Source organism: Petaurus breviceps, unplaced genomic scaffold (genome assembly GCF_028583685.1).
Source record: "Petaurus breviceps papuanus isolate PSGF00001 unplaced genomic scaffold, PetGlider_PUasm1.0 90775, whole genome shotgun sequence".
In the NCBI taxonomy this organism is placed as follows: Eukaryota; Metazoa; Chordata; class Mammalia; order Diprotodontia; family Petauridae; genus Petaurus; species Petaurus breviceps.
In genome coordinates, this window is record NW_027187342.1 from 2654085 (window position 1) to 2676505 (window position 22421).

The following is a 22421-nucleotide window of genomic DNA, read 5'->3' on the forward strand; positions in this document are numbered from 1 at the left end:
ATAAATCAGAGATAATCAATAAAGGGGAGGCACTAGCTAGCCTTAAGGGGATCAGGAAAGGCTTCTTGGAGGTGAGATTTTAGCTGGGTTTTGAAGGAAGTCAGGAAACCAGGAGGAGTACATTCTAGACCTAAGTATCAGCCAGTGAAAATTCCCAGAGTCTGGAGATGGAGTATCTTTTATGAGGAACAGTAAGGAAGCTTGTATTACTCTATTATAGAGGACACGGAGGGGAAGAAGGTGTAAAAAGATTGTCAGAGTAGGAGAGGACTGGGAGATGAAGAGCTTTGAATGCCAGACAGGATTTTAAATCTGATGCTGAAGATGATAGAGAGCCACAAGGAGCTTTATTAGGTAGAGGGAAGCAGACCTGCATTTTAGGAAGATCAGTTTAACAGCTGAGTGAAGGATGAACTGGAGTGGGAAGAGACTTGAGGCAGGGAGAACTTGAGGCAGGCTATTGCAATAGCCCAGGAATGAGGAGATAAGAAGCTGCACCAGGGTGGTGACAGTGTCAAAGGAGAGAAGGGAATGTATGGAAGAAATGTTAGGAAGGTAAAATTGACAGGTGTCAGCAAAGAGTTGGATATGAGAGGTGAGAGAGACCAAGGAGTCAAGAATAACATCTTGACCAGGATAACTCCAAATTGCAAGCCTGAGTGACAAAGAAGTTGGTGTTGCCCTCAACTGTAACAGGAAATTAAGGAAGAGGGGAGGGTTTGAAGGGAAAGATAATGATTGATGCTGTGATTTTAATTTCATTTGTCTTGTCATTTAGCAAATGATTTATATTTAAGAGCTGATATCATGGTGACTGATTTTGTGTCAGTTTAATTAAGAATTAATTAATTAAGAAGCACCATGGTGGGAACTCTACGCTACAGTTGTGAGCAGTTCAATTGCATCTCCATATATATTAGAGTTACCCAGGCACTAGGACACTGATAGATACGGCACATAATTGAGTGGCTGTAACATACTGCTTCTCCCACCCCTCAAAACCCAAGATCTGCAGGTGAAGGTCATGTTGGACTGAGTGCACCAAGGAGGGTGTGGATGTTAACTCAGGTGCCAAAGCTGCAGACTACACAACCCTTATGAGTGAGTCCATGTCTGTACCTAGCTTACACTAGTATCATTACTCTTTTACACATGAGGAAACTGAGGTTCAGAGTGGTTTAGTAATTTAATCATGGTCACACAACTGGCAAGTATCAAAGCTGGGATTTTAACCCAATGGTTTCTAAATCAGGGGCAACTCGGTGGTGCAATGCATAGAGCACTGAGTTTGGCTTTAGGAAGACTCATCTTCATGAGTTCAAATCCAGCCTCAGAAGCTTACTAGCTTTGTGACCCTGGACAAGTCACTTTACACTGTTTGCTTCAGTTTCCTCATCTGTAAAAGGAACTGGAGAAGGAAGTGGCAAACCACTCCGGTATCTTTGTCAAGAAAAGTCCAAACGCAGTCACAAAGAGTCAGACAAGAATAAAAAATGACTAGAAAACAAAATTATCCTTATTATCAATGATGTACATTTTATTTTCTTCTTCACTAACCAACATAGTCACAACACTTGGCAAAGTGACCTGCTTTTGTCTCTTCTTTGCCTTTTTGTACAAGAGATTTTTGGGAGGAGTCCCAGGAAACAATCTTGATAACACATTCTGAAAATCTTTACTCTGTAACTGATTCTAAGATTAAACTTAGGAAGATGCTTGAGAGCTGATGAAGGATAGGAGAGATAAATCTGATCTGGATTTAGAAGGTTGTTATTGTGGTTGGTGGAGGTGGTGGAGGTGGTGGAGGTGGTGGTGGTGTCTTCCTGAGGTCTTTCTGACTCCAGGTCTGACACTGTATCCACTACACCACCTAACTTCACTAACAACAATAATAACAGTAACAACAACAATAGCTAACATTTATATAATGTTTACCATGTGCCAGGCACTATGCTAATTACTTCACAATTATTATCTCATTTGGTCCTCACAACAACCCTGGGAGGTAGAGGCGATTATTATCCCCATTTTACAAATGAGAAAACTGAGGCAGACAGAAGTTAAGTGACTTACTCAGGATCACACAGCTAGTGTCAGAGACTGGATTTTAACTCATGCCTTCCTAACTCCAGATCCAGTGCACCACCTAGTTTCCCTGGTCTAGCACATTTTAGTGACACTAATAAAAGACACATTGAAGAATAGGCCATAGATTTAATAATGGCATGCCCAGGAGCAAGAAGCTCCAATGCCTCCCTAGAATATCTTAGATAAAACACACACTATTCTTTTCATCATTTAAAGTCCTTTACAGTCAGAATTCAGGCTACTTTTCCAGGCTTGTTGCACATTACTATCTTCATGCATTGTATAGTCCAGGCAAACTGAGCAGCTCCCTGTTCCCTATACATATCTAATATCCATCTCCATGCATTTGCACAAACTGTCCCTGTACCTGAAAATACATCGCCTCCTCACTTCTGCCTTTTACAATCCCTAGTTTCTTCAACAGCTCGGGTCATGTGCCACCTTCTATAAAAAGCCTTTATGATCCCCTAGTTGTTAAGGCCTTCTTCCCTATATTATTTTGCATTTGCTTCTATATATTTTTCCTTCACTTATCTTTGTACATGTTGTTTACCCCCAAGAAGACCATAAGCTTCTTTAGGACAGGGACTGACTTTTTCATCTTTGTATCTTCATAGTGCTAGGAACATAGATGCTTGCTGAATGAATAATAGATAATACTTGTTGAGTAAATGGATAAATTGCTAAAATAATTGTTATAATATATTAATAATACATTAGTAATTGCTATATGTATTGCTTCCTCTACAAGCTTTTAAAAACACTGTTGGTTGTCACTCCTGGGGGAAGCCTCAATAAAGGCAACAAGACTGAGTATATAATCTCTAGCAGTGTTTGTAATTCTATGATTCATCTCTACTCTTCATCTTAGATTTTCCTATTGGATCTCTCATAGAGGTCATTGTCGGGTCAAATTTGAAGAAGAATTTTATTTCGTATGCACTGGGCATGCTGGTCATATGAAGCTCATTTAATAAATAATTTATAGAATTTGGGAAACAGATGGAATGCCACTGAAAAGTCATAAGTAATATTCAATACACATCACAACTGTTAATAATTAGAAACAGATGGCAAAGCATTTTTACTGTAATGTGGGGTTTTTTCTGTGACAGTTTTCTTCTTGTTTCAAAAAATCCCTGATTTCATCAATGCTTCCTCCACTTACACAGATGGAAACCCCTCCATGACTTATTAGACAATTGTATAAGTTTCTATAGCCAGTAAAGTCTTCATCTGGTGGCAAATTATCTGTTGGTGGGTCCCTTTACACTTAACCAGGCTTGTTCTCAGAGGACAACGCACAGTTTACCATTGTATCCTCTTTAAAGTCATCCCAGATGGCTGGCATCAATCAGCCAGAAATGGTAATATTCTTCATAACAGCTATCATAGCGTGAGGGTCACTTCAATGCCATCATGAGCCAATAAATGAGTCCTTCTATTATAGAAACCCTTGCCAAGTATTAGCAATATTGTTCCCCAAAATGGCAGACTTCCTTAAAGAGTTCTCTAGACAAGTTCACACACCTTGGATACAAGAAAAATTATTGCAATGAAATTTAGCCTAGTCAAAATGGAACCATTTAAAATAAAGATCCAGAGTCACTTTTTGATCCTGTCTACTAGAATAAGAAATTGTTTTTCAAGTTTGGGGGCATTCAAGTCTTCTGGGAAATCCCTTTTCTGTGTCTGCTGCTATGTGGGTACTAAGTTCTAAATATAAGATAACATTCTAAGTATAAGATTCAAAGATATCTCTGAGATTTATTGATGTACCACAGTATACATGGCAATGCACTTAGAAAAATGATACATGGACAAAGTAACAGTTTTGTGGGCTAGTCCTAAGTGCTAACCTTTACTCTGTTTCTTGGCCATGACTCTCATCAAATAATTTAAATCGTTCTTGGTCTCAATTTTCTCTTGTAGTATAAACTAGGATTCAAAGGTGTTGAGGGATAACCAAAGGCTCTCTTTATTTCCCCACTTAATAGTATTTTATTTTTCTAATTACATATAAAGATAGTTTTCAACATTCACTTTTATAAGATTGTGAGTTCCAATTTTTTTTCTCCTTCCACTCCCCCCTCTCCAAGATGGCAAGCAATCTGATATAGGCTATACACATACAATCATATTAAACATATTTCCATATTAGTCATATTGTGAAAGAAGGATCAGAAGAGAAAGAAAAAAGCACAAGAAAGAGGGTAAAAAAGAAAATAGTATTCTTCGATCTGCATTCAGACTCCAAAGTTCTTTCTCTGGACGCGGATAGCATTTTCCATCATGAGTCTTTTGGAATTGTCTTAGATCATTGCATTGCTGAGAAGAGCTAAGTCTATCAAAGTTGATCATCATATGGTGTTGCTGTTACTATATACAATGTTCTCCCGGTTCTGTCCACTTCACTCAGCATCAGTTCATGGGAGTCTTTCCAGGTTTTTCTGAAGTCTGCTTGCTCATCATTTCTTATGGACTTGTTCAGTTGTTCCCCAATTAACCAAAGACTCTTAAGTTTCATGGTGGTAAGATGGAATGGGAAAGTATATCACTACCATAGATTAGAGAAGGTCTTTGATGTTCCTGTGATGTCTACATCACCTTTGTCCTTAATATTTTTACATAATTTTTGAAGGTCATTGCAATAATAACAACAATAATTAAAATATTTGGCATTTATATAGGACTTTATTGTTATGGAGTAGGATTATAGAGCTAGATTTGGAAGGGACCTGAGAGGTGACTGAGTCCAACTCTCTCATTTTACAAATAAGTAAACTGAAGCCCAGAGAGGTTAAAATCATTGCGAGGGGTCACATAGCTAGTTGGTCTCTAAAGATGAAATTTGAACCCAGGTTTTCCTGACTCCATGTCTAATGCCCCATCCACAATACCACACTGTCTCTGAGGTATCAAGTGATTTGCCTGTGATGTCACAAGTCATAAATAACAGGATCAAAATTTGAACCTGAGTCCTCTGATTTCTTTTCACTCTAGTACTGTTTCCATTACACAAGACTGCCTCCTATTCTCATTATCTCATTCATGTCTTCATAACAGCTCTGTGAAACAGATTGTTCAGATATTCTTCCCATTATATAGATTTGGAAAGTGAGTCATGAAAAGCCTAAATGAGTCATCTAGGGTCACACAATTAAATGGAAATACTGAAAATCCAGCCAAATCCTCTAAATGTCTGTCCAGTAGGGATATCATATTCCTTGATGTGTTTTGTTATCCTAAATTCCACTAAACCTTGTCGGGGCCGCCACTGGACTTCTCTGGTACTCAGATCAATTCAGGCACTCTTTGTTCACACCAGATTGTGAAAACATCATTTCCATACAAAAGCCAGATTTAATTAATTCAGCATCTATTAGATGTCTACTACGTACAAAACACTTTACACAGCACTGGGTAGACAAAGATGAAAAATGAAACAGTCACCAGTCATTCTTTGCAAAAGAATAAGGATGTATAATTAATTCCAGGTCCGTAGTGCTGATGGTGACAGGGAATCATAGTAAAAGGGTGAGAGGTATGGAAATCAGGGAAGTCTTCTTGAAGGAGGTGGCATCTGCATTAGACCTTGAGGAAAGAAAATTACTTCCGCAGTAACTAGAACAAAATGCATTCCCAGTATGGGGTACAGACAGTTTGAATGGGCTAACATAAGAGAAGGTTCAGCATGACATTCAGAAGCTATTAATGGTCTAATTTGGCTTGTATGTAGGTACACAAATGGAAACAGGGTATTATGAGAATAGAAAATGGATTATAATCAAGTTGTTGAGAAAGTAATTTATCAGCTAGGTAATGGGAAGTTACATTTAAATAGAAGTGTGACATGGTCAGACCTATGCATTAGGAAGAGCATTCTTCCAGTTTTAAAAAGGATTAATTTAGAGAGGAAAAAGGCTAGTCAGAGAGACCAGTTAGGGCCTGACCTATTGTGGAAGGAGTGGAAAGACCAGGCTAAAATGAGAGACAGGGTAATAATAGAATGGACAGGACTGAGCAATTAATTGATTTGTATGGGAGTAAAAGAGAGAAGAGATTCAAAGACATCTCCAAGATTTCTTAATGTGCCACAGTACACCATCATCTTGGTTATACTTGGCAACCTACTCCACATTGGATTATGTGATATGCATCTCAGGTCAACCATTGGGGCAGCTGGGGGGTGACGGGAATGCCACATTTACCAATGTGAAAAATTTTTGATGGACATCTCCCAGGGTGATAATTTGCAAAATTGCAATTGTTAAGTCCTTGTCTTTCCATTTATGCCTAATAGGCTGAAAGTTCAAACTCAAAACTTTGGTATCAAAATCAGTATTCATTTAAGTCATGATGTTATTTTTTTAACCCAACAATAGGTTAAAATATGATTTATGTCTTAATTTGGAATTCTGCAAACTGGTCCCAAAACTTGAACCATAAAAATTTAATTAAAAAAGAGAATGGGGCGGGGGGGGAAGGATCCCTCAGGAGCTCAAAAAGCCAGTGTCAATATTCCCATGGAGATTCTAATTCCACAATAATGTTTTTCCAGGTGTTAATTCCAGAGTCTATAACCATCATTTTTCCCAGTCCACCTCAAAAATTTTAGTTAACCATCTTGCATTACCATTCTGATGTCTTCTCTAATCTTGAAATAAAGCAGTAATTTAACAAGATTTTTCTGGGTTGTCTTTCTGCAGAAATAAATAAAACACTGTTCATTTTATAGGAGTGTTCATCTATAGACATCTTTGTTAGAATGCATCTATTCTGTAAAGCAGGATATCTGGTATATTTTTAGCTTTTAATCGGAGAGCACTTTGAAATACATTCAATTAAACATTCTGAGGCAAATACGGTAGTTGGGGTGGACGTATTAATTCACACAACTTGGCTTGTCCAGTCATATTGGCATGATATGAAATAGTATTGTGACAACAGCGGGTAGAAGCTGAAGAGTGGTCGGTTTTGGCTCAATGAAAGGAAAAACTTCCTAATGATTACAGCTGTCCAGCAATGGAATGAAGTGGTGGGTTTCTTTTTACTGGAAGGCTTCACTTTCATATTGTTCCAGTCAAAATGGCCTATTTGCTCTTTGATCAGAAAGGTCGCAGCTAGTATCAGAGCTGGCACCCAAACACTAGTTTTCTGACTCCAGATCAGGGAAGAGGGAAGAAAATGACCTCTGACATGACTGGGGGGTGTGGAGTGGGGAGATTGAGCTTCTGTTTAAATGTAGGGAAAGAAAAACTTTCTTAACAAACAGTAATTGCCCAAGAGTGGAATGGTTTGCCTTAAAAGGAATCAAATACCTGTCATTGAAGTCTTCAAAAGGGAACTAACTGGATGCCAATTTGTCAGGAATACTGCAGACATAAAATTATGCCCGAGGGATCTTCCCCTTCTAGAGTGCTAGGATGTTATACGTAACAAATCCTTTAACTGAGCCATAACAAAGGGAAAATGTTCCCCTAGCGGCTCTGTAATAGAATATAGAATAGATGATGTTTTCAAAAATCCCTGGTCACAAGGAAAGAAGTCCCAGAGCAATTATTAACAACTTGTTGAACCAAAAACCATTTTGAAGAGCAGATGGCTTTCTAGCTTATGGCATGTCCAAGAAACCCACACACCTTCCTGAGGTTCTTGCCTGGATAAATAATTGTTGCATTGATTATCCTTTTAAAAATTAATTCTTGGGGGCGGCTAGGTGGCACAGTGAACAGAGCACTGGCCCTGGAGTCAGAAGGACCTGAGTTCAAATTCAGCCTCAGACACTTAACACTAACTAGCCGTGTGACCTTGGACAAATCACTTCACCCCAATTTCCCTCATCCCCCCCCTCCAAAAAGAAAAAAGAGAAGAAAATTAATTATTTTGTATCATTTAATGTAGATCCCAGTATCTACTACAATATTACCAATATCTGTCATTTCAACAATGTTAGTCCCCTATCAATCAGGAGCAAAACACTTCACTAACTTAATATGCAATTTAATGAGTTGCCATGACAAAAAAAAAAATCACCTGATGACCAACTCTCTGGTGATGTCTTTCCAAATACAGATAAGATGGCTTTCAATTGATAAAGACCCCATCTGTCAGCAAGTCCTTAATCAAACACTTTTGAGATTGGAATTTGAACTGCACTGTCAGAAGCTGCAAGAAAAGGAATAAATCACCTCTGCTCTGGTATGAAGTGTCCCAGTAGGGTTTTAGCGGAGACCAGATTTCAAAACTGAATAGAAGTGATACTTTTAAAAAGATATACATGTTTGTATGGCTGGTCTTTTTTAATAGCCCTTAGACTTCCTTGTGGACTCTACCTTATGAACTCCTGTCCTTGAATAAAGAAATGAAATTATTATCACTTACATCTAAATTAATTTTGGACCAACTCCAGAGATTGGTGTTTGAAAGAAAGGAGCCCAGAGAAGTATAAAGAAGTCCCACTAGGGGCAGCTAGGTGGCGCAGTGAGTAAGAGCTCCATCCTGGAGTCAGGAGGACCCAGAATCAGTTCCGGACTCAGATATTTAACACCCACACAAAATAACTGGCCATGTAACCTTGGGCAAGTTACTTAACCCCATTTGCTTTAAAAAAAAAAAAAAAGTCCCACGAAAATGTGACCAAGCACTCAATTGTTGTTGTTCAATAATTTTCTGTCATGTCCAACTCTTCATGGCCCCATTTGGATTTTTTTGGCAGAGATAATAGAATGGTTTGTCATTTCCTTCTCCAGCTCATTTTACAGATGAGAAAGCTGAGACAAAGTGAAATGACTTTTCCAAAGTCACAAGCCAATAAGTATCTGAGGACAGATGAGTCTCCTGACTCCAGGTCTCCTAACACTTGATTATATGTCCCCAAATGACCAAGGAGGCCAGTTAACTTCTGGAGATGACCTAAGGTGTTAGGACCCATTCAAGCTTAAGTCCGAACCAGTACCTACTAGTGGGCCAAAACATGGACCAGAGCTCCCCAAAGCTGCAGAAAGCAATCAGAAGAATTTTGTAGGCTATATTCCACTCTCAAACACACTTAGACAACTTTGATATTATTTGACCCATGGAAAAGACTTTCTTTCTCAGCACCACGTGCTCACTTGTTGACCCCATCCCACCCCACATAGCATCTTGTGAGATAGAAATGAAATGTTATACAGACACATGTCTGTGTTTAAGTGTCTTCTTTTCTAAACAAGATCTCCCCTTTTTGTCGTGCAATGCATCCCTTTCCTCATAGGACAATTTAATAACCCAAAGATAATAATGAAAACTTTTTTTACCCTTCATTCCCAATATTCTCACTATAACCAATATTAACAACAACTTTATAACAAGTGTCCTCTTCTAAATCTCAGTCTTTCTTTTATGCCTACACTAAAAGAGAATAGTGACAGATACATGTTACCACCCAAACAATTTGTAGTCACCTTATCCATTATCATACTTTCTCATATCTTTTTCTTTGTCTTTTGTGTTTCTTCTTCCTGGTATGGAGGTCATCTTTGTTCTCAGAAATTTCCAGTCAGTTCATCAGTCAGTCATCAAACACTTATTGGACATCTATTATGAGCCTTCCTCAGTGCTGGATGCTGAGGATGCAAATACAAAATGGAAGTCCCACCTCCCATCCCCCAAGGAATTTCCATTCTATTGGAGGAGTGCCCAGAGGACAAGTGCAATCTCTGGCAGATTCCACCAAGCTAAAAAAGTTCAGAGTCTGATTCCAGAAGCAGATTATGCTATCCAAGAACTGGCCTAGTTAAGTGAGAAAGACTCATCACCAGCAGGTTAACCACTAAGTGATCAATTATTTGACCATAGTGACCCACAAAACAGAAAAATGGAAGGTTTGGAAGGGAAATTTCAGTAGGTTTTGATTCCAATTTGTTAAAAAAAATTGAGGAAGATGAAAATTTGCTAGCTGAATTAAATCAAAAACTTTCACATATTTGTTAGATATGATTGAAAAATTAGTATCATGATTTAATAAATGCAGTGAATTCATTTCTCCAGAAAAAAAAAAGAAAGTTTTCAAAGAAGAGCAGTGAGCAGAAGACGTCCCAACAGGAATGAAACCAGTAATCCATGAAAGTATTGAAGTCTTTTGTGCTAATTATCTGAACCAACTGAAGAAAAGATGAACATTTTCCATTCAATACATGGCAGATTGAAATTAGAGAGGAACTGCAGTAACGAAGATGGTATCCTTTAATTACAAAGAGACAAAACTTTAATTGATTGGCTTCTTTTGCAGCCTAGGATATACAAGTGTGATCCAAGGAAAGAAAGAAAACAATGAAATAAAATAAGGTAGTGGCCACTTGGGAGTTTTTTTCTAAAAACAAGAGGGCATTGATACCTCATTCAGGAGAATGGTTCCTCCTTGAAAGTGATAGGGGGAAAAATATATCTGAACATTCGGTGTCCTCCCTATGATAATAAACTTTAACAGCCTATAGGTGGGAAACAGTAAAATTTAAAAATAAGACATTACAGCAGACCTCTGCAGCAAACTCGGCCCATTTATTTCATCTTGAGTGTAGCAATATGTCCGTGTTGTTGCAGTTATCCGCTTTCTGAAGCACAGCTCTGTGCTGAGCAGAAGACAGAAAGCCCTCCAAAAACAAAAACAAAAAACCATCCTTTGACTTGCAACTTGTATTCTGTATAAACTAAATGGCCTAATAACCTTCCACCTAGAACCATATCTGCTAGGTGCTATCCATTTACAGGACCCAGGACCTTGCACAAATTCAGAAAAGCATTAAAGTTATTCAAAATCAACTTAAGTGCTGGGATGGTCACTTAATCTCTCTGACTCTCAATTTCCTCATTTATAAAATGGGAATAATACTTGTACTACATACCTCATAGGGTTATTTTGGAAAAAGTACTTTGTAAACCTTAGCTCTCTAGAAATCTAAGCTGCTATTGTTATAATAGTAATATCATAGCACTTATTAATACTCTTGGGCAAAGAACGTAGAACATCAATGTCATAATAACTCTTACTTGAGTTAAAGAAAACAAAGCAGTGCCTTGGGAGGTTTTTTTAGACTTGGAGAAGTTTACTTTTATAAAGTTGAAGACGAGTCCCCACTTGGATTGGCGTTTGTTCATTCTGCTTCCACTCCTCAAGGACATCTCAAAGGAAGAATTACATTTGCATTACTTACAAGTCTATTTTCAGAGTAGGCTGATCGTGCCGTTAGTTGGTTCTATACCAATATTAATCCATCATCTATGGTACCTTTTAGCAAAATCCAGTTTTCTTGTTTATCTCTTTCATTTAGGTTTATTTTTGCTTTTGCTTTTTCTGAGATGATGATTGTCACCCCCCCCTTTTTTGCTTCAGCTGAAGCATAATAGATTCAGTGAAGGTTCTTTATTTTAATTCTGTATATATGTCTATGTCAAGGATGCTTTTTCATATTGTTGGATTCTGGCTCTAATCCACTCTACTATCCTCTTCCATTTTGTGGGTGAGTTCACCTCATTCACATTCACACTTATGATGGCTAACTGTGTTTTACCCTCTTATACTATTCCTTCTCTTTTTGATTCTGTCCCCCCATCAGGAGTCTGTTTTGCTTCTCCCACCAGGGGAGGGGAACCTGCAGCTTTGAGGCACGTGTGGCCCTCTAGGTCCTCAAGTGCAACCCTTTGACTGAATCCAAACTTCACAGAACAAATCCCCTTAATAAAAGGATTTGGTCTGTAAAACTTGGCCTCAGTCAAAAGGTTGTGCCCAAGGACCTAGAAGGCCACATGCGGCCTCGAGCCCACAGGTTCCCCACCCCTGCCACTTCTCTGTCAGGTACAATGAATTACTGAACCCAACTGGGTATGTATGTTTGTTCTTCCCTATTTGAGCCAAGTCAAATGAGAATGAAGTTCAAGCATTGCCCATTCTCCCCTGCCCTGTGTCTCCTTCATTGTATAAACTCTTCCTCACATACCTTATATATGTAAGGTAATTTTCCCCATTCTTGCCCTACCTTCCCCTCTCTCCTTGTGAATTCCTCTTTCTTACTCTTTGGTTCTTCTTTTTAGATCATCCCAATACAACACAATCGCATCCAGGCTGAACTTCCTCCAAGACCTCTGGTGATGCTGCATTTACTTGTGTTGTTGTTGTGTAGTTTCAGGCAGGTCTAACTCTTCATGATCCCATTTTGGGGGTTTCTTGGCAAAGACACTAGAATGGTTTTCCATTTCCTTCTCCATTCTCTAAACAATTCTAACCATTCATTTTATAGATGAGGAAACTGAGGCAAATAAGGATAAGTGACTTGCCCAGGGTCACACAGCTAGTTAGTATCTGAAGCCAGATTTGAACTCAGGCAGATGAGTTTTTCTGATTCCAAGCCCAGTGTTCTATCTTCTGTGTCACCTAGCTCCATTTACATATATTTTCTTCCCATATAAGAAGGTAAATAGATTAACCTTGTTAAGTCCCTTATTATTTCTCCTCCACATTTCCCTTTTTATGATTCTCTTGAGTTCTGTGTTTGAATGTCAGATTTTCTAATCATCTCTGTTATTTTCATCAGGAATTCTTGAAAGTCTTCTATTTCATCAAACGCCCATTTACCCCTGTAGAATTATATTCAGTTTTGCTGAGTTTTGGCTGTATGGAAAAAAGCCTTCTGAGATAACACATTCCCTTTGCCTTCTAGAATATCATATTCCAAGCCCTCTGTTTCTTTACATTGGTGGCTGCTAAATCTTGTGTGATAATTGATTGTAGTTCAATGGTACTTGAATTCTTTCTTTTTTGCCACCTGCAGTAATTTCTCCTAGCCTGGGAATTCTGGGTTTTGGCTATAAAAATCCTGAGAGTGGATACTTTTGATTTCTACTTTGCTTTCTAGTTCTAAGATATCTGGGAAGTTTTCCTTGATAGTTTTTTTTTTTTTTGCTTTTTGGAGGGCAGTTGGGGTTAAGTGACTTGCCCAAGGTCACATGGCTAGTTTTTTTTTTTTCTGTTAAGTGTCTGAGGCCGGATTTAAACTCAGGTCCTCCTGACTCCAGGGCCAGTGCTCTATTCACTGTGCCACCTAGCCGCCCCTTCCTTAATAATTTCTTGAAATATGACATCTAGGCTCTTTTTTTTGTTTTGTTTACAATTTTCAAGTAGTCCAATGATTCTTAAATTATGTTTCCTTGATCTGTTTTCTAATTCAGTTGTTTTTCTGTGATATTTCACATTTTCTTCTATTTTTCAGTCTTTATTTTATTTCTTGATATCGCATGGAGTCATTAGCTTCCATTTTTCCAATTCTAATTTTTAAGGAGTTATTTTCTTTAGTAATATTCTGTACCTCTTTTATAAAGCTATTAATTTTCTTTTTATAAAAAAAACTTTCTTGCATACGTCTCATTTCTTTTCCCATTTTTTCTACTACTACTCTCATTTGGTTTTTTAATTCTTTTTTCCTTTTTTTCTATCTTTCTTTAATTCTTCTAAGAATTCTTATTGTGCTTCTGTCCATTCTGCATTTTTCTTTGAGGTTTTGCTTCTTAAGATTTTTAAATCATTGTCTTCTGAGTGTGTGTCTTGAGTTTCCCTGTCACCATAGTAACTCTTTATAGTCAGGTTCTTTTTCTTTATTTGCTCATTATTCAAACCTACTTCTTAACTTTGGACTTTATTTTAGTGTTGGCCTCTGCTCACTTCTAGGGTATGGGAAAGGAAGATGTCTGAACTGAGCTCTATTTTTCTGTCTTTATGCTGTTTTCACAGCTTAATCTGGGAGCCTACAAGTTTTCAATGGTTCCAAGGTCGTGTGATCTGGTGACACATTTGTTCACTGACCTCATGTTATCAACTATACAAATTCCTTACCCAGTTGTTGGGTTGATTGGCTTGGATATGGTTGAATTTCGGTAGACTGATGCTGGGCTCAGTCACTTTTAGCCCACTGGGAAGTTCTGTAGGCTCCAAACAACTGAACTGTTTGGCTCCCCTTTACTGTTGGTTTCTTGTCTTAGCTTTTTCACTGTAGGCTTATGTGTGGGACTAGAAGTTAGAACTGAGTTACCCCTTTTGGGATCAGAGACACACAACTAAGTTTTTTGGAATTTGTTCCTTGTTCTCTCACTTATAACTTAGACCTTTCCCCTCTACTCTGGAATTATGACCTGTAACTGGGTAATAAACAACAGAGCTACCTGCTGACACATATTCCTGTTCCCATGCTGAGTTGAGTGTCCCCTAGAATCTCTTTCTACCCTAGTGCTTCCAGCCCTTGTATTCAGTCTTAGCCCCTTATCATCACTATGTGCTAGAATGCTCCCCCCTCTATTGCTTCTACTCCCCCCCTGGACTATGCTCCTGCCCAACCCCAACCCCAGTGTCCATAAGTCTCTATGTCTATCTTCCTAAGTTGCCCTGGGCTAGAAAAATTACTCACTGTGATGTTTTATTGGTTTTCTTGATCAGAATTCAATCTGGCATATTTTCTAGGTGGCTGTAGAGGAGATGTTTTGGATGAGCTTGGCAAAAATGCTCACTCTCACTCCACCATCTTGAGTCCCCCTGTAGCTGGGTATAAATGATATTAAGTGATCAGTGTCATAAAATTTTGAGAAGATATTAATAATATGAATGTCAGTTTTCTTATGGCTGGAGCTATATTGCATTCCTTACCCAAACTCATCCTATCCTGACACACCATGAGATGATTGCCCTTGTTTTAACTGATGGAGATGGGGTGCCATCTTTCTTTCCCCCTAGAAAAGTATTAATCCTTTGGAGCTTGAGAAAGTGGGTTATAATGGAAATAGTATTTGACTTTGTCTCAAGAGTCTTAGGTAGGAGTCCTAATTCTGACATTTGTTAGTTGTCTGACCCTGAGCAAGTCACTGAACCATTTTAAAGCTCAGTTTTCTTATATGTTTAAAAATGGGTATGATAATATTCTTCTCTAAGTCTTCAAGTACTATAGAACTGTGAACTATTACTCTTTCTTCTGTAGCTTTACCCCAAGTAATCTGGTATATCATGGGCACAGTTTCAGAAAATAGATCTAAAGATGGGATCTTTTGAGTGTTGCTAGCTACCCTCCATCTGAGAAGAAGGATAAGAGCAGGATGAGAGACAGTGTGATGTAGCAGAAAGACGATTGAATAAGAAACCTGGGTTGTAGTCATGACTCTGCCTCTAAATAGCTGTGATACCTTAGAAGAATCACTTAACTTCTCTGGAATTCAATTTCCTCATCTATAAAATGAAAGGATTAGACTAGACTAATTCTAAGATTCTTTCATCTTTTTAACACAAAAGTGCTTATGTTGGTTTTCTTCCTCCCACTCCCATCAATCTCCAGTGCACCCTTGCTTAGTTCATGTACTTTCTTATGCCAAAATATATAGGCTTATCAGTGATCCTGGCATAGTTTTGAGTTTTAATCTTCATATTCACAATGAATTTCTTTGCTTCCTACACAGCTGTTCTACAACCACCCCTCCCAATCCCAACACAATCAAGTTCATGGTTCATATCAGTTTGGAAAATTTAATTTCCCTAATGCTGACACAGAGGGCAGAAAGGAATTGATGCAGTTAAATACATTAACTTTTGCTTTTGCAAACTAAAAACCACATGAAAAGTCTCGAAGTTAGCCATAATTTGACCCATATATTTCAATATTTACTTGAAGTATTCATGATCTTGTCTGTGAGCACACCCTTCACAGATGCAAGTAACAACTCCTCCATTCAATTCTTTGAGAGTTACTGTAGTTGATAAAATTCGCCACTGTGTTGCCAAGATCTTAGTAATGAGCCTCTTTGCACTTACCTAAGCTAGTCATCAGACAGCAGGCTCAAAGATCATTGTGGGCTTTCCAGCCTGGTAAGAAACTTTCTAAAGATTGCTTCTACTCCAGCCTTAGAGAATCCAAATTTACTCCTACATCCTTAAAAGAACTTTAGTGGGGAATTATATATATATTAGTATTAAACAAAAAACTACGGGGAGTTTAAATGAATTGTATATTCTTTCAATATCTCAGGCCAAAAATTTTGTTAAGTCAAACTTTTAAATGAGTAATTTGACTCTAAGCCATCAGCTTACCCCCAAGTACTCCATCACTAGCCACATCCTTTGGGCTCCCACTGAATCACCTCATGCAGGCCTGTCATCCTAACATTCCAAGCTATACTTAAAACCATAATTTTTCCTGAATCACATACTATTCCTTTAGGACACTGAAATCTGTCTTTTGAGGTTTGTCACTGGCAAAGGTGCTATCAGTGAGTGTGCTAGTGTGTGTTAAATGGCTGGATGTCTTATCTCCCCCAGGTAATGATGCCATATCTTTAGTGTAGAGGTGGGGGGATGAAGATAAATTCCATATGCCAAGGATTCACGGGTCATTAACGGTCAAGGAGAAAGTCAACAAGTCTTTTAAAAGTGATCGCAAACCTCAAGTTTAAAGGAGATCCCCAAAGGCATCTAGTCCAATCCTCACCTGAGTAGGAGCCTCCTCCATAGCATCCCCATCTAGGAATCAAGTTTACAGTTTAAGCACTCCAGTGATCAATCAATCAATAAGCATTTATTGACCACCTGCTAAGTTCTAAGTACTGTTCAAGACACCAGAGTTAACAGAGGCCAAACCAAATAATCCTTATCCTCAAGCAGCTTACTTTCTCTTGGGGAAAATAACACACACACACACACACACACACACACACACACAGAGACACACATACGTGTACCTACAAACATAAAATAAATGTGCAGAGAAATGGGAGAGGCACTAGTAGCTGGCAGGTCAGGAAAGGCTTCATGTAGAAGGTGGCACCCAACCTCAACTCTAATTCCAAAGAGTTGTGAAGGTAACAAAAGATTCTAAGATGACGTGGTGAGGTAGGAGGGCATTCCAGAAATGGGAGACAACCTGGGCAAAGGGACAGAGATGGGAGATAGAGTGTTATATGTAAGGAACAAGAAGGCCATTTGGACTGGACTACCCTTGGGATTAAATATCAAATCCTCTGGTGTTCAAAGCCCTCCCTCCCACCCCTCACCTTTCCAGTCTTCTTATACCTTAAACCCAACACACACACACACACACACACACACACACACACACTCTTTGATCCAGCAACATTAGCCTTGCTTTTTTTTTTTTTTGTCTTTTTGGAGCGGGGAAGGCAGGGCAATTGGGGTCAAGTGACTTGCCCAAGGTTACAGAGCTAGTAAGTGTTAAGTGTCTGAGGCTGGATTTGAATTGAGGTCCTCCCGACTCCAAGGCCAGCACTCCATTCACTGTGCCACCTAGCCTCCCTGGCCTTGCCCTTTCTGGAGGAGGTCCTCAATTCCATCCCTCAGCTCTGGCCATTTTCTGTGGCTTGTCCCCCATGCCTGGAATGTCATCCCTCATCTCCACCTCCTGGCCTCCTTGGCCTCCTTCAAGTCCCAGGTAAAATCTCACCTTCCCCAGGAAGGCTTTCCCAATCCCACTTAGTTCTAATCCCTCAGCTCTGTTAGATATTTATAGTTTATCCTGTATATACCTTGTTTGTACATAGTCATTTGCATTTCATTTCTTGCATTAGACTGTGAGATCCTTTCTTATTAAGAGCTATCTTTTGACCTTCTTTGTGTCCCCTGTGCTTAGCACAATGACTGGCACAAATATTTAATAAATACTTATTGATTGACTGACTGACCATAAAGTGTAGGGAAGTAAATAATATATAATAAGTTGGGACCAGATTGTTATAAGTTTCAAAAGCCAAAGAAAGGAACTTATTTTTTTTTTGTCTTGGAGGCAATAGGGAGCCACTGGAATTTACTGCGTAAGTGTGACATATAAAAAGTTTGAGAGACATAATTTCTGGGGAATTCATTATTTTATTAATTATGGCTAGTGAGTAATTTTCTTTTTGTTTTTTTGGAGGGGTAGAGGTAGGGCAATTGGGGTTAAAAACTTACCCAAGGTCACACGGCTAGTTTTTGTGTTAAGTGTCTGAGGTCATATTTGAACTCTGGTCTTCCTGCCTCCAGGTCCGGTGTTCTATTCAACTGCACCACCTAGATGCCCCAAGTGAGTAATTTTTAAAAGGATGGTCATTTGGCCACCTCTCTCAAACCAAAAGATAGATCATGGCAGCTTCTTGATGTTTATGTGCCTTTGGAAGAGTGGGTGTTCCAAACAGGTAGCAATCAACTCTGATAGGTTAATAAGAAGAATGAATATTAAAATGAAAGGTGGCCTATTCTAATGAGGGACTGGGAGCAAGACTTTGATTATGTCATTTATGGCAGCCTACGACAATCTGGACAAAGAATCTCCCTCTCACCAAAGCCTCAGTAGGACACAACAGGCTCCCCTACTTTGGTGGGGTTCGAACAAGATTGAGGAGAAAGTTAATTCAGTCTCATTATCAGCAATGTCCTTTAGATGCTGGCTGAATGACATGCAAGGGGCTGATTTATGAATGAAGAAATAGAAAGATTTTTTAAAATCCTGCTCCTAATTCAATAAGTTGGTTATTAATATAAGAGAGAAATTATCATTTCTCCCAGTAAAGGAATGATGTGGCCAGGCCTACACTTTAGAAAAATCACTTTGGTGGCTATGTGAAACATGGATTGGAGTAAGAAGAGGTTTGAGGCAGGGAGACCGATTAGAAGGCTATGGTAGTAGAACACTTGACAAGCGATGTGGACCCTGAAGTAGGGTGATAAGTAAGGGGGAAAGGTCAGATACAAGAAATGCCATGGGGAAATGACAGTATTTGCTGACAGAAGATCTACAACTTTCCAAGGAAGCTTATTACATTGTTAGACAGCCATAATTGTTAGAAGGGTTTGCTTCATGTCAAGATGAAATCTACATCTTCTACCCATTAATCCTATCTCTGCCTTCTGAGGGAATAAATTTAATTCAACAAATATTTGAAGACAGATATCATATTCCCCCTTAATTCTTTTCCTCTCTAGGCAAAATATGGTCCAAGCACAATGCCTCATTCCAGGGAATCAGAGAGAAAGTAATGAGTAAGCCATTCAGAGGCCAAAGCCAGCAATCTATTAGGTAACAGATCCAAGGGGCTAGGCAGAACAATGTAACCTGAGTTTCAGAACAAGAGATTCAAAGTTGGCAGAATATGGGGGCAGAGCTATGTGAATGGAGCAATCAGGGGAAAAAATACAGAGAGAGAGAAAGAAGTAATATGCCTCCGATGTTTACTTTTTGTTTCACGTACATAATTAGCCCAAGTCGGCATTACTTTACAAAGGTGAAGGCCATCTCCAGTTGTCCTGATCTCTGTCTTGCCCTGGACTCAGATCTCTTCAGAGGAAAAAGTGAGGCTGGTGACTTTGCATAGCCCTCCCTCACTTAAATACAAGTCACTTGCATGTCATGGCATCACCTTCCTGACGTCATGGTCCTCTTTGAGAACAAAGGACAAACAACAGCCTCTGTAAGTAGTAGTAACAGCTGCCCCACTGAGAACCCAACTAGATATGGCCAGTTGGGAAACACAGCTTCTTTCTTTCTTCCTTTCTTTCTTCCTTTCCTCTTTCTTTCCTCCTTCCTTCTTTCCTTCCTTCATTCATTCTTTCCTTCCTTTCTTTTTTTTCTTTCTTTCCCTTCCCTCTGTCCAGATAAGATATCCTTACCTGCCAGCACTCTGCCCAAAGGAATGTAAATTTTGATGACTAAAATCTTGCAAGATATCTTAGGATTTATGGCTAGATTTTTTTTCTTAAGGACCTTGCTTTAAGCCCAAATTACTCTGGCTTTCATTGATTGGTCAATAATAAGATCCAGGCCAAGCCCTGCTTGGTCATTGTTTGGTCCCTGATTGGTTCAGAGTGAAGGGACATAGCAATTGTTTCTGTTTTGACCAAAAACCCTGAGGATCTTCCCCTCCAAGATTGATTTTTTTTACTAGATAATAGAGACCATTCTCTGTCTCATTTCTTACATAGCTTTAATCACTGAATGAATGTTGCCTCAGTCAAACTGAGACCTGTTAAAGACCTTAGCTTAAAAAGTTCAAGGTCTCCCACTGCATCCTGAGCCATCTCCAGTCATCCTGATCTATATCTTGCCACTGGACCCAGATGGTTCCAGGGGAGAAAGTGAGGCTGGTGACTTTACACAGTGTTCCCTCACTTAAATCCAATTCACTTGCATGTCATGGCATTACCTCCCTGATAGTCCATTCTGCTTTTCACCTCCATTTTATGGGAGAATTCATCCCATTCACATTCACAGTTGTGATTACTGTCTCTCTACAATCCTATTCCATCCCTGATGTCATGGTCCTCTTCAAGAACAAACAACAACAACAAAGGCAGCATGCAAGCTGTTGCCTTCTATTCCATACTCTTTCTCCTAGAATGCTCTTTTGGAGCCCAAGGCCATGGGTTACCATTTTGTGGGATGTCATTAGTAGAAGATTTCCACCAACTCTAAACATGTAAGTTGTGTACAGGTCCTCATATTTTATTCCTTAGACTTATAGTCATGCCAGGTATAGTTAAAGTTAGAAGTTGCTCCTTTGGGTCCACAAGTATGTGACCTTTTCAGACTATATAGTCCTGCCCATCTTCAGTTACTAGGAGTAAGCAAGGGTTCAGTGGGTATGATGTGAGCTTAAGATGGGCTTGTCGAAACAAGAAGTAATGGAGAATACAAATGGTTGGTTGTTAACCACGATTGAAAGGTCTTGCTACCTAGGTGAATGGGAAGAGTCTACCAATTTCTTGGTAATTCTAGCAGTGTACATGTTTAGGGCAGCTAGCCAGACCTGCTCATCAACATATAGGGTTCCCCTGAAGAGGAGTGTTATTTGAATTCTCTTTAAACACAGATACCTCTAGGTCGCCTGTAGGATATGTTGCAAATAAGCCTGAGAGTCTTCCTCTGCCCTAAATCATCAACAAATAGAACAACAGCGAGAAATAACCAGGAGTAGAAAACCCAAGTTTGCATTAAGTGAAGTGTTTTGTATAAGGGAATGAAATGAGCGACTAGAGCAGAATCCACAGTGGCATGTGGATGACACATTAATCCAGTCATCTTGGTGGGCAATAGGACAGAGCACCCGAGATTCTTTTTGAGAGTCAGGTTAGCATTCTTTCTCTATTGAACTGGTGTTGGTTTAAAGGTAAATTTGTACATTTGCAGCAGTATGTATAACATAGAAGTATGAGATAAGCTATCAACTCAGTTAGAGGTCAGGTAGGACAGGAAATGTGGAACTGAAAAAAGTACATATTTCTGGAAGTGGAACATTGATTTGGTGAAAAGGGGAGAAAGAACTAACCCATCTTGATTAGTGCATCCACAAGCTTCATGGTTGTGAGATAGTGACAAATCCATGACAAAGCCCATTATTACTATTGTCGAGGGGCTAAAGTGAATTGGTAGGGGTTACAATAAGTCTTTAGATTTCCCCATGTGATCCTTGGCTTATACTTATAGGGTTAGATATATCAGAAGATGTTGTGATACATATGTGGCCACCAAACTTCCAGGCTGTGATATATCATGTTTTAGACAGGCCTATGTGGCTGATATCTGACTATTTTGGCAGAGATAGAATATTGCCCATTAAATCTCTCTGGTACAAGACTGAAGATGTGAAAAGATTCTATAGGAGCATCATGGAGACTCTTTTGAGTACAAGGGTCAAGAGTGCTTGAACCCCATAAAAAAAAAACTTGGGTCTAGGTACCCTTTGCTTGCTTTTGCTGAATCATCTCAAGCAGGTCTGACTGAGGTTGAGTGTCACTGAAATTTATGGTCTGATCCTCCAAGTTCTGGTTTCCATGACAGCATATTTGCCATTGGTTATGTCGTCCTCAAGCTTAGAGGATGGTAAAATTAGAACTGCCCAAAATCCGTTTCACATTCACTTTACATCTAGTCAATACAGCATTGATTGCATGGATGAGCCTTGTGAAAGTGAATGATGTTAATGAAAACAAAGATAGGTGCCATACTCCATAAAGGTGGAGCTCCAGTATACCACAGGTAGCCCTAACAACAAGTAACTCTTTCCCACAGTTCTCTCTCTACCCTACCCCCACCTCCACCAGCAATGATTTGTGGAATAAATGTGTACAAGGATATGGCTTGTGTGAGAATAATACAGCTTGTGAATAGAAATCCCCATTGTAACAGGAGGTATAAATCTCAGACCTAATGTTTATGAGGATCTAGGAAGGAGGAAAGGAAGGAAGGAAGTGAAGGGAAGGAAAGGGAGGGAAGGAAGGAAAAAAGGAAGGGTGGGAGGAAGGAAGGAAGGAAGGAAGGAAGGAAGGAAGGAAGGAAGGAAGG

At 39.1% G+C, this 22421-nt stretch overlaps 1 protein-coding gene across 2 annotated transcripts in view; it reads left to right on the forward strand.

Moving 5' to 3' along the window:
- ANTXR1 (ANTXR cell adhesion molecule 1) overlaps positions 1-22421 on the forward strand; it is a 328385-nt gene that overhangs the window by 269637 nt on the left and 36327 nt on the right. Inside the window, exon 18 of one of the 2 annotated variants that reach the window (XM_069068889.1) lies at positions 10120-10860. The exons of the other annotated variant lie outside the window; for it this stretch is intronic. Within the exon in view, the coding sequence (XP_068924990.1) occupies positions 10120-10179 (60 nt within the window). The 3' untranslated portion in view covers positions 10180-10860. Of the gene's footprint in view, positions 1-10119; positions 10861-22421 lie in introns of those variants that run through there. 2 annotated transcript variants of the gene reach the window in all.